General features: G+C 42.9%; 1 protein-coding gene across 2 annotated transcripts in view; it reads right to left on the bottom strand.

The window, feature by feature from the left end:
• The window catches only part of mxi1 (max interactor 1, dimerization protein), a 38,531-nt gene that overhangs the window by 22,542 nt on the left and 3,933 nt on the right, over positions 1-12,056 (bottom strand). For both annotated transcript variants that reach the window (XM_059336363.1, XM_059336369.1), the window contains one exon: positions 7,147-7,176. In XM_059336363.1, the coding sequence (XP_059192346.1) occupies positions 7,147-7,176 (30 nt within the window). The remainder of the gene's footprint in view (positions 1-7,146; positions 7,177-12,056) is intronic.

Below are 12,056 nucleotides of genomic sequence, written 5' to 3'. Positions count from 1 at the left end.
AGAGGAGAATTGAGTTGAACAGAGAGTCTGCAAGTATGTGGTGGCACATTTCCAGAATATACAGTAATAAGAAAATTTACAAAGAAGCGGACATGCTGATCATGTGGCTGTAATCTCCCCGCTCTCTTCCTGAATCCCTCTCCGCACAACGCTGCTGACCCACCCACCACCCTCACTGTGCCCTTTAGCCCTGTGTGACTCGAGGGCTAAGGCCAGAAGCTTTGGATTAAAACTCCAATACGGCCTGGCTCCTAAAACGGGCCTGGTGTAAAGCCCGGGAGATCCAGCCAGATGTTGGCTCCGGGGGCAGGGAGGGGGGTGCCCCATCAGGGCACATCCTCTTTACAGCTGTGGATGTGTTTTAATACATCCAATATATGGTGGGGAATGGAGTGTAATCCAAATATTCTACATCAGCCTTTAATGCGCAAACACACATTCATGTGCCCAAACACAGAGGCACACGCTCACTTTCTCACTCACGTAGGTTAAACTCAGTAACTTATCTTGATAAGTCACTTAACCCAGTTGGCACGCAAGTTGCTCCACTGGGGTTAGACGCTCAACACGGAAAATAACGACATTCAGTGTGATGAGAAAAGATGTAAGGTAGCTGTTAATGAGAGTCAGGGGTGGGGACTTCTCTCTTACAGCTTCTTCATCTCACAGCTCTCATTGGTGAAACGCTAACCTCTATGATTGGTCAGAAGGCAGTGGTGTTTCCCCCTTTTTCCCCAGCTGTACGGCTAAAAATAGAAGCCATAGTCAGATTTAGCCTAATTGAGTCTGTCTTGTGTCTTCAGCATCCTATTTTTTTCCCCTTCTATCTCCGTCTCCGTCTGTCCTTAAGGTAAAGATTAAGTTAGCTCGGCTGCTAACGTGACAAGCTGCTCCAGGAAGGCGCAGGGCAAACAGGGGCATTTCTTCCAGGAACAGCATGTAACCACAGCCTCATCCATTTGGCCCAAAGTGGGCTTATCAACAAGCCCAACACAATACTGTGAATGGAACAGGTTGAACAGCACACTATGTGGGAGGAACTGAACACTTTGCAGTACTGAAGTACAGCATGAACGTACAGTCCCCGTTTCAAGTAGATTAATTTGAACACCTACAAACAAATCACTGAAAATGTTCCCATTTCAGTGAAAATTAAAACAAGCCCGGAGAGCCCGGCTTTCAGCCTGCTGACTCAGCCTGTATGCCCATCCAGAGTGGCTCAGTTTGGTTACACTGTCCTTCCACGGAAATGCTGTGCTGATGCACTTTTGCAGGATAAGGGCAAAACAAGAAGGCGCCAAGATAACATGAGTCAAAGGTCAGAGGAGCGAGACAAGACTGGAGTGATGGGTGAGCTTTCAAGTGCAGACATCCAATCCCCTGTGTGGGGCCTTCTTTACACCTGTCTACATAACATCTGTGTGGGGATGGCTCCTGAGGATGTGAGGCAAAACAATGGTGACCTGGTGTCTTCTACCATCTGACAGCAACCTATTGGGAATGGGTACTCACAGAAATGTACAGGTCTGCCTCACTAGGCACTTTACAAGTAGCTGATATCAATCTCAAATTATGGCGTTTGCTACTGAAATTACAACAAATTTCAAAAAATGGTTTTGTTGTACATTATAAATAAGAGAGGCAATGAAACTTTGCCATAGTTCCTGCTTATTTTTTGAAAACTGCAACATGCCAAGCTCAGTTTTCTTTACTAAGAAGCTTTCACAGCAAGAAGCAGCTACAGTAAGTGTTTTTTCCACTAACAGCTAACATTGAAAAAAGATCTACTCATTCTTACTTTCTTTTAACCATGAGTAGTGCTTTGTCCCCTTTGTCGCTTGTGCTTTCCCCATCCAATTTAGCTTGTTAGGAGGTAGAAAACCTGTTGTAGTTGATCTACACTGTTTCTCATTAGGCCTATGGATTTTTCAGTTTCCTGATTTTAAAGGCAAGTGTTTCTCTTTAAAACGTATGTGACTGCCCCCCCTGAGAGTGCCAATCCACAAAACCGTTCTACTGTCAGAAACCTGGCAACCCAGCAGGTAGGTGTGATAGAAAGGCAAATCAATGCAGGGTTATTCACTACACCTCAACCTCAGCTCAGAGCTCAACGCTCACATGGCACAAGTGAAAATGAGAGTATGCTGTGTTGGCTGAAGAGAGTAGGTGCTTTCCTGGTGTGCAAAGTACACAGGTTTTATTTTCACCATCTTATGAGCCAACTTCACTTTAAGAACAGAACACACCAGCCACACTGGTTGTAAAGGAGGGGAGACTTCTAGCCACAGCCACAATTTGTCACTGTCTGACTGTTAGTGTTGACTAGTCCCCACCCCGATACTGGCTTGTGTGTCACTGTGTTAATTACAGGTCAGAAATGCTCACTGTGTGTGCATACTGACACAGTGGGAGTGTGGATCAGGCTTGCGTGTTGCTCAAGGCTTCCCTTAGTCAGGTGTGTTTGACCTAACCCTCTGCTCATCCTATCAGCCTGTCAATGACTTCCTCCTCCTCTGACACTGTCGTTAGCTAAGGCTAAGCCAAAGCCAAGCTAGGCTATTACGGACTAGCACCCGGTGGCCCGTGAGAGGAGGGGTGGCGTGCCCCAGCACGTGTGCGTGCTCTAGCTGGGCTCACCAGACCAAAGATCAAGTCCCTTAAGCTGCTTTTCTGAGCCAAGAAAAGCTTACAAGTCGTCACGTTGGTCAGAACAAATGGTCCCAGTTTCAGACCCTGCAGCAGAGCCTGAGAATAGGCTGCACTCACTGGGCAGACAACAGAAAGACTGGTGAAGCAGTTTGGCTTTCTTCATGGAGCATCAGCACAGCCAGAGAAAATGTAGCCCAGGCTTGTTCATGTTTGACTACTCATCCAACCCCAAGGCTGGAAAAGCAGCAGTGAGTTTATAGCCCACTGGTTAAAAAGAATGGAAATACATGAAGGGCTTCGATCCCAAACGAGTTCTGACCATATGAATAATGTTACGCCTATTCAATGAGTTCAACTCAAGTTCAATAAGAGAAGTAAGCTCTAAATATGACCATATATCATGTGGTGCTGTGCATTAGCAAGAATTTGGCAATATGATACATATCATGATACACGATACATTATGTTTTTTCAATGTAATTTGAAAGAAAAAAGTTTACTTATTAATGCCATCAGAACAGTGGGATCTGCATGTATTTATACCTGAAACATCCAACATCATACTTTTTATGCAAGCTATACATTTTTGCATGTAATCTATTAGTTAAAAATAAATACTTTTTTTGAGGATCAACATAGTAATACAAAACATAATATCGTGATACTCAAGTGGATAGATATTTTCTTACGCCCTAATATCCTGATAAGCTCACATTCTTTGCAGCCAGAGAAAAAAACCTTCTCACACACACGTACACGTGCAAAAAATAAAAACACTGACAATCAAGAACACCCACACCAACCCAAAGTTGGTCGCAAATGAGCCGTGACTATCTTCATTTACCATTTCACATACCACTGAGCCAAAACAAATCCCAAGACGGCAGAGCTCACGGATGCTCCTTACATGCCACCCAAGGACAACAGCCACCCAACTCTAATGGCCAAGACTGGGCCTTTTTAATATTCCACAGGCACACACGCTGAAAGGTGTTTAACCCACACTGTTTGTCCAACTCCCCTCGTAAAGAATCAAGCGGAAAAGCTAATATTGCCTCCACTGCCTGGGCACTGGGGGAAAACATAATTTACAGTGTGTATTATAAGCCTGGCCTTGATAAACAATATTAAAATGAATAGGTCGCTGTGGAGGAGGATGGTAAATGATAAGCAACGGTTCCTGTGGATTTATTGTAGCAAGTAAAAGCTTGTTGTATTGATTATCTATAAACTAAGTCATCATCCAAAAGGGAAGAATAAACAACAGGTTGAACAACAACAGACTAAACCCTGGGCCATGGAATCCCTTAGTGCTTTGCTGCAGAACACTCCAACAAACAAGGAATGCCCAACAACTAACCTGAGCCGGGGAATTTGTTATCAACATGTTTAAAAGAAAACGGACTAATAGGCGGAAGGCTGAGAGATCAAAGCGGTGGAACGGCAATGTGCGGGCAAATAAGCCTTTACTGTTAAACCTTACTGAGGCAGTGTAATTTAGTAGTGACATGAGGAAGTGAAATAGGGCTGTTAGGAGGTACATGATCAAAGCAGCAGAGCCACCACGTTATCTGGTCCCGCCGCACAGTGTGAGCATCTGGAATGTGTTTTTTTCCCCTCTCTCTGTCCCTTTTATCCGCGTCCTGTGGTCTCTGCTGTCACGACGAGTCTACTCGTCACAGAGGTTATCAGGACCTGTGGTAGCCATGCAAGGCAAATCGGCTCGCTGGCGGCAGATATACAGTGTTGATAAGTGTTGACAAAAAGGGCCCCAGTCAGGCTGGACCATAAAGGAGCTGCCTCCAATTTACACGACTTGGAAGTCTGCTGAGATGGAACGAAAGCTGCTGCTGCTGCTGCTGTTGTTGTAGAATCATGGTATAAGCCTGACACACTTGGGTGAACAACTATGCCTGATACATATAGCTTACAGTGAAGCATGTGCTTAAAGGGAATTGGATTAGCTGCTGGCAAAAAATGGGGGGGGGGGGGGATTATAAACGATTCTGACTTTAAGTGTGCTTCTAAAAAGATGGATTACCATTTCAATTTTTCCCCTCGTTCTTTGCTAATGGAAATTGAAATTAGTTTTGTACTTGCTAACTACTAAGCAACAACAGCACACACCCTGTGTGAAGCTGAACACGAAGACAAGAGTGGGGAAACAACAGGGTGTCAGTATCTGGATTTGGTACAGTGGTGTGGTACAGGACGGCCTGTTCCCAACTGCAGCTCTCTCTCTCTCTCTCTCTCAGAGTCTGCACGAACCAGCAAGGTGGAGCCAGGAAAGGGAGGAGGGAGAGGATGCAAGTTTCAATGGGTGCATGACAGGAATGCATAGACAGAGACGCAAAACTTGTGCTGTGAAATATAGAAGAAGTGGCTAAATCACTCTTCTTGCTAGGGCTGGTTATTGTTTACAAAATGATGATACCCACACCAATACCAGTACCCTTAAAGTGATACCACCACCAACAGAGTGCTTCATTTGATAGTCACTTCAGTCAATACTTATTGTGTCAATGGCAACATTGAGTTACATAAAATTCCAACTTCACCACATTTGTTTTTTATGACACCATACTTTCTAACGTATTGGTGGGTTCTCGGCATGCTGCAGAACCAACTCTGTCTGTATGGGTTATAGCTGCTGTGGTAGTGGGCCAATCACAAGTTCTCTTGAAGTTAACTGAAGAAGTAGCAAAAACCATACAAATGTTTTTTTTCTGGGTAAAGGAAGAAAATGAATGCAGGTATTGTTTGACTGAAAATTTTGATCCTACTTTTTTTTGGTCGATACTTTAAAGCATAATTGCTCAAAGTGCAGACCGTGGGCCAACTGCGGCCCTCAGAAACATTTTGTGCGGCCCTTGAACATGACATGAAATGCATGCATTATATTTTTATCTTCCATCTTTCAGTGCTTCTCTTTTCAATCCCTTAAATTTAATACACTGACCCCCCCCTCATCTGTCAAGTCAGGAATGACTACTTTGCGAAATCTACTAGTTTCATGGCAACTCTATCATCAATGCCAGTGTTTCCAGTTCAAGTTCGAACTTTCCGTGAACAACTCATGCCTAAAAAAGGTATCAAGTACTGATACCAAGCCCTGCTTTATTGCATTTGGCAACACCAGTTTTATTATGCACATAATTTGATTTCACTTAATTAAATTATCTCTCTGATCGTTCATATCTCTGCAGTAACAATAATTCAGTGCTGAACCAAGCCAGCAGTGATCCCTTCTGTTCTGCCATTTACAGGCTTTACACTAGTCTGCTCTGATTGGCAGAGAAGACTATAGCCCATAAATGGCCATAGGAACAGGCCATACTACAAAATGCCTGGCTGCGTGAATGTGGAAGGAGTGACGAACCAGCCTTCACACTGTGTTGTAGGAACAAACATCTGAGCTGGCACCTTTTTTTCAAAAAATTATTTGTGTGGGTGGAACACTGGAAAAATGCAACCCCGCATGGGTGCTGCAATCTGCCGAGGCCAGTCAGCCGACCGGCTGGCCTTGTGTAGCATCGCGTATGAGCACCAAGATGACACATCAACTCTTGTCTATATTTAACTCACTGGACGCGTCTCCTTCCAATGTTCCCATCCTTTTAGAAGAGGCTGCCAGGGAGAATGGTGAGAAAAACAGGCCGAGGTGATATGTAATTACACTGAATGGATCCAGCCTCCCACATCCTTTCATTGTACCCACACTCCCAGAGATAATGAAATGGAAGGCAAGCTTTTTTTCTCCTCCATTTACCATAAATCTCACAAGTCTCGCCGCTCTTATTTATGGTGTTGAAGAAAACCCTTAACGGCTTGACTCTTGCAGCCTGCAAAGTCACAGAGCATAAACACGAGCAAGCGCCCTATGTGGGTGGTGAACTCAATCTGATAAGGGCTTCTGAGAAACCAGTGTTCAGGCTCTTCAGAAGACGCTGTGGTAAACCATCACAAGCCATGGTCTCCTTGAAAACCCCACACTTCTTCCACTGCAGATACTATCGTGAATGCAGAGATATAACTCAGAAAAGAACCATGAACAGCTTCTGAAAGGACATTTTGTTCAGATATAGGGCTGCCATTGTTGCAGCTACTACATACAAATCGAAAAAGATCAAAACAAGCAATGAACTTTTGGCTTAAGCTCCAGCTCTGCCTGCATGCATCCTTGCCTGCCCCTGTAACTCGAAGCCCTTAGCCCGGCAACCAAACTGTTAGATAACTCTAAAAGGTGCAAAGATCATGCACGAAACAGGAAGAAGGGAATGTCTATAACTTAACACAACTGGGTCACCCCTTTCTTTTGGTTCTCAGGACCTGGTGAAGAGACCTGGTTTCTTTAAGAAGAGCAAAAACAACATGGGGCAAAAAGGAAAGTAGGATGTGATGGACTTATTCACGTGTCAGGGCAGGGTGTGCATGTGCCCGCAGGCTGAACTCTATGATTTAAAGGTGAAAGGTTTTGAAAATTTAATGACAACTCACCTATTCTTCTCCAGCTCATTATGTGTGGACCTGCAGAGACAGAAAACAGAAGTTGTCAAATAAAGTGCAAATGAAGATTTTTGCATACTTAACAAGCAAACATACAGCATCAGTTCCTCTTAAAAGGCAATTCACTGTTCGGGGAAATAAGGCATAACATTAACATAATAACTATATGAGCTAGACAAGCAGGGGCCAGGATAGGCACAGTGAATTACCTTGTCGAATTTGATTTATGAATGTATTAATTAATCCCAAACGAGACCAACTCTCGACCCCGTGCACTTGGGCCCTTCCACCAACGAGCTTCAATGTGACAGCCAGGCATTTACTGTGGCATTATACAGCCTCTTCCTCAATAATGCACAGCACAACTGTGTGTGTGTGTGACACTGCAGCCACTCCAGTTTAAACTGTGCATGAGTGTAAGTGCATGTGCATGTGCTGCTGGGCAAGTACGAGCATGCACACACACATACACACAGGCCTGTGCATGCAGCAGTCAGGGTTCAGCGCTCTGTTAATAATGTAAAGTGAATCAGCTGGTCCCTAAGAGTCTCTTTGTGTGGCAACATACTGAAGGGAGACAAGCCCTCCTCCTGATGCTTAAATGGCCAAGTTCCCATCCACACAAACCGCACTCCACCTCGCCTCAAGGGGGGCAGGTTTTAGGGGGGTTGGGGTGGTTTCAACCTCTCCTGAGTCATGAACACAGCGCATCTCTATATTGTGGGTTATCAATACTGCAATATGCTTTTACACTGAGCTGACAAAATTGCTGTTTTGTCAATACAGAAGCAGGAAATATGGAGAAAGCAAATGGGGAGAGGGTAGAGAGGGATACAGCAAAGCGACAACCTCCGGGCATGAAAACACTGATAGCCAGCAGGGGGCAACTATACTGGTTGCAAAAAAAGTCTGATTGTATAAAACTCTATGAGAAAATGACTTTATTTCTAACTTGATTTATTATTTCAGTAAACATTTTCTTAACAAGTTGGTGTTATCAATCAATAGTTTCAAGTATTTTAATACAGCATGAAACTCATTTAGTAAATTATGGTCCCATTTAGGGCAAAATAGACAATAAAGCATGGTATGCTTTAGGGTGTGGCTACCTTGTAATTGACAGGTCAGTACCACGGTGCACTGCGCATTTTCATCTTCAAACTTCACGGTGTGTTTTTATTTCAAAGTTAATTTTAACATTTTTGTTGTCTAAAAATGTCTTGTTCATCGGTTGGTCGTACTAAAATGCACTTTAAGGAGTCAGCTGTTCATTTTGAGTTATGGCTACATCATGCTAACCAAGCTAAATAGCTAGCGCTAGCATTAGCTGAAAAGTTACGACTCCTCCTCCCCAGCTTCACCCTCTCATCCAAATTGTCAATTCTGGTTCCAGGAAACCAAGATGGCGACAGCCAAAATGACAAACTCTAAGCTTCAAAATGGCAATCCACGAACCAAAAGGCAATGGTGACTATGTTCACTTCTTTTATACAGTCCAAGGGGTCTGTAAAAATTAGTTCTGCCTCAGAGGAAATTATTTTTTCAAGATCAATTATTTACACCAATAAAAACGCCATATGTCCCTATTTTAATACATAACATTTCATGTAGTTGGGTATGCAAGACTGGCTGTTTAGTCAGCTGTGGCAGTATCTTTGATTTAACATGACAAGGTGTACGGCCAGGTTGAGTGGCTGCTATCACAGCAAAACACAGGGCTCACATGTAAGTTGGCTCAGGCCACTTCCTGAAATCCTGGGAGAGCCTAAGTGCTCACATGTGTGCTCTTGGCAGGTTTCAACTTACATATTCTACAACCCTGTAGTATTCATGCATGACTGGGCTCTGCATCAGCCAACCAGTCACACATAAAAATCACCAAACTGATAAACCAGCTTGAGCTCTTTTCGGCAACTACTATCCTCATAAATATCATCTAAAAAAATGGACCCACGGTTTCAAAATTACTTCTTTCTCTGGAAAATGACTAGTCACAGACCTTGGTTCAATCCAGGCTTTTTTGTGAATATATAATTACTTTCAAATGACAATGAGTCCACTGATTTCTGGAGCAATTTGTGAGTCAGAGCAATAGTTTTGCTAACAGAAGATGAATACTTTGGAGTGCATAATTTGTGTCATCAGCTGTCACCGTGCTTGCACCGTGTCTGTGTTGCTTGGAAACTCTCATCACGATTTGTAATCTCTTCCAAACTCTGAGCAATTGACCACAATCTCATTCGGTGTAGTGTGTAATTATGTCAGTTTTTTTTCTGTCTGATTATCGCTCTTTAAGAATGATGGGGGACTGTTACAATTGTGGACATGTCAAGAAGCTTACAAAGTGTTTTGCTAAATGACTGCAAGAAATCAAAGGACGATGTCATTAGAGATACAAATGATGGTAAAAACAAAGTTTGGAAAGCTGGTGATAATACAGAGATTGATGAAGAAAGCTCTCTTTTTCGACGCTGGTCCAGGCACACACACACACACGGACCCACACACACACCTTTGTATGGTTTCACATTCAGAGCGATCTAAGTCAGCTTGCTTTTCCATTGGCTTTTATCACCACAAACTGGTTTCCCTGTTGTCTGAATCAGATATCTCCATGTCTGCAGCTCAACAACAATGCAATACAGATTATAAACTGGCTCAAGGCCACGCACAACTGCAGCACACTTCCTTCTATATGCGTTTACATGTGTGTATGTGTGTGTGCATGGACAGGCACACACAGAGTGGGTCAATGAGATAAAGCAACCCTGCTATAAACGGTAGGCAGGAGAGGACAGAGTCAGATAAGCCCATCACTTTAAGCCTCAACACGCTACTGAGAAGGTAGCTACTGTATAACTGGGAGCAAGATAGTTCCGGACGGCACTCTGGGTTTATTAAAGAAAATGTTTGTGTGTGTACTGATACAGTTATTGGAACCAGTATAACATTTCTAATAAGTTAGTTTAAAATCAATTTTGGAATGTACTCAAAGCGATTGTAGGTGCTGTATGGTTCCATTAAGATGTCATTATTGGTCCGTCATCTCTTTTGGTGGTGAACATGGTTCACAATTTTGATTAATTAGCAAGATTGCACCTCCTCCTTTGTCAGCGGGCCATAAATAGGACTGCTTCATAAAGTAGACCACTCAAGACGAGGACATGTGGTCCATCAGTGACCCTTCCAACACTAGGGATTTACAAATAATGCTGTTTTGTTGGTTTGCAAGGTGTGAAAATCCAGTGGGAATGAAATAAACTGCATCACAACACGAGGCTCCGAAATGGTGTTAAATGCTAAATGGTGTTACCTCACTGAGTTGTGAAGGTGTCTCTGTAGAGAGTAGAGCTGGGTATTGTTTTCAAAAATATCTAATACTAAGACCCTTTAGTGATACTGGTGCCAATATAGTACTCCATCTAACCTTTTTTATGGTAATTTGATACCCATAATGTATATGGGAGCATTCTGGATACAAAAAGAATGCAGGCATCATTGGACTGGAGAAGTTTCAATACAACTTGATACTGGGTTATTTCAGTCAATACCTTAAAAGGTATAGAGTACCAGTAGTGAGCCCTTGCAGAGAGCAAGACCAAACATTATTCCTGAACAGCCTTTTATGCATAACTGTACTAACTCCTTGTTAGAGGGCATTGAAAGAAGATTTCTCTTCTCTGTGTTACTTGGTGCCATTTTCTTTCATTCTTGGGAAAATCTTTTCTAAAAGTGTACCCTCCTACTCCTGCGCTGTTCACTGTTGAGGCTATTTCAAGGGCCACAATGCTTGTGAAAAGCTTTTAGTTTTCAGAGGATTTTATTTTACTCTGAAGATGATACTGTATCCAAAATATCATTATTCTGTTTATTTAATTTCCTGAGTAGGATCAATTCTTCAAAATCTTTATGAAAACGGCCTCAGACCTATATCTGATCATGACTGTTGCCATGCAGAAGTAGGCAGCATTCTGTGCTCATGATGAGTAATGCGCAGTTCCTGTTTGTGGCCCGCTCTTACATTAATATTAAAAGGCTCAGAGAGAGAGAGAGAGAGAGAGAGAGAGAGAGAGAGAGAGAGAGAGAGAGTGTAGAGCTTGCGTTTGATGTATGACTGTCAATGGACAGATTAATGTAAGAAGCCTAGCACCAAGGAGAAAAACACAATACAAATGGGTCTTAACTTTGGGAGATTCTCGCCTGCTTCTTCTACTACTACATGCAAAATTCTGTCATCAGTGAGAGCATTGTGCTTGACAAGGGCTCAAACATCTGATGATGTGATTATCAGGTAGTGTTACATCCAGCAACATAATACAATAGACTAGGAAACATATGTTTCACAACACACACTAAATGGGTACGCTTGGGGTTGCATACAAAAGAGGGGGGAAAAATGAATGGTGCAAACATGCTTTTTTGTATAGGATATAGTTGCATATAAAAGTGAAACATTAAAATGACTTATCATGTTCAAAATCATTAGTCCTGAAAAAAGGCTCCACATAGTCACCTTTGGAAGTCTGCAAACAACACCGGCCATAAATAGCAGTTTCCCCCCTTAGGGCAGAGGGCAAAACTATCGCTCTCTCCCACAGTGTAGAATACGTTTAGCAAAGGAGAAAATCAGCACGACTAGCACTAAACCCTAAGAAATAATTAAGTTTAAAATGAAACAAAATCACCTGTGTTTTTTGAACGGGGGATGAGATGAATACGCGACATTACAAATTACTTTCTTCGTTTTAAAGTAATCACTTTCACCGCGATCCCTAACCTCAGCCACTGCAGTCCGTTTGACAATCAGCTGATGAAAAGCTAGCAGAGCGGTTGGTGCTACCCCCTCCCCCAAGCAAGCAAAACACCACTGTGGACGGTCTTGTTTGCATATATGCACGTTT

This window comes from Centropristis striata, chromosome 1 (assembly GCF_030273125.1).
Source record: "Centropristis striata isolate RG_2023a ecotype Rhode Island chromosome 1, C.striata_1.0, whole genome shotgun sequence".
In the NCBI taxonomy this organism is placed as follows: Eukaryota; Metazoa; Chordata; class Actinopteri; order Perciformes; family Serranidae; genus Centropristis; species Centropristis striata.
Note: the sequence above shows the minus strand (reverse complement) of the source record. Positions and strands in the feature narration are given on the sequence as shown.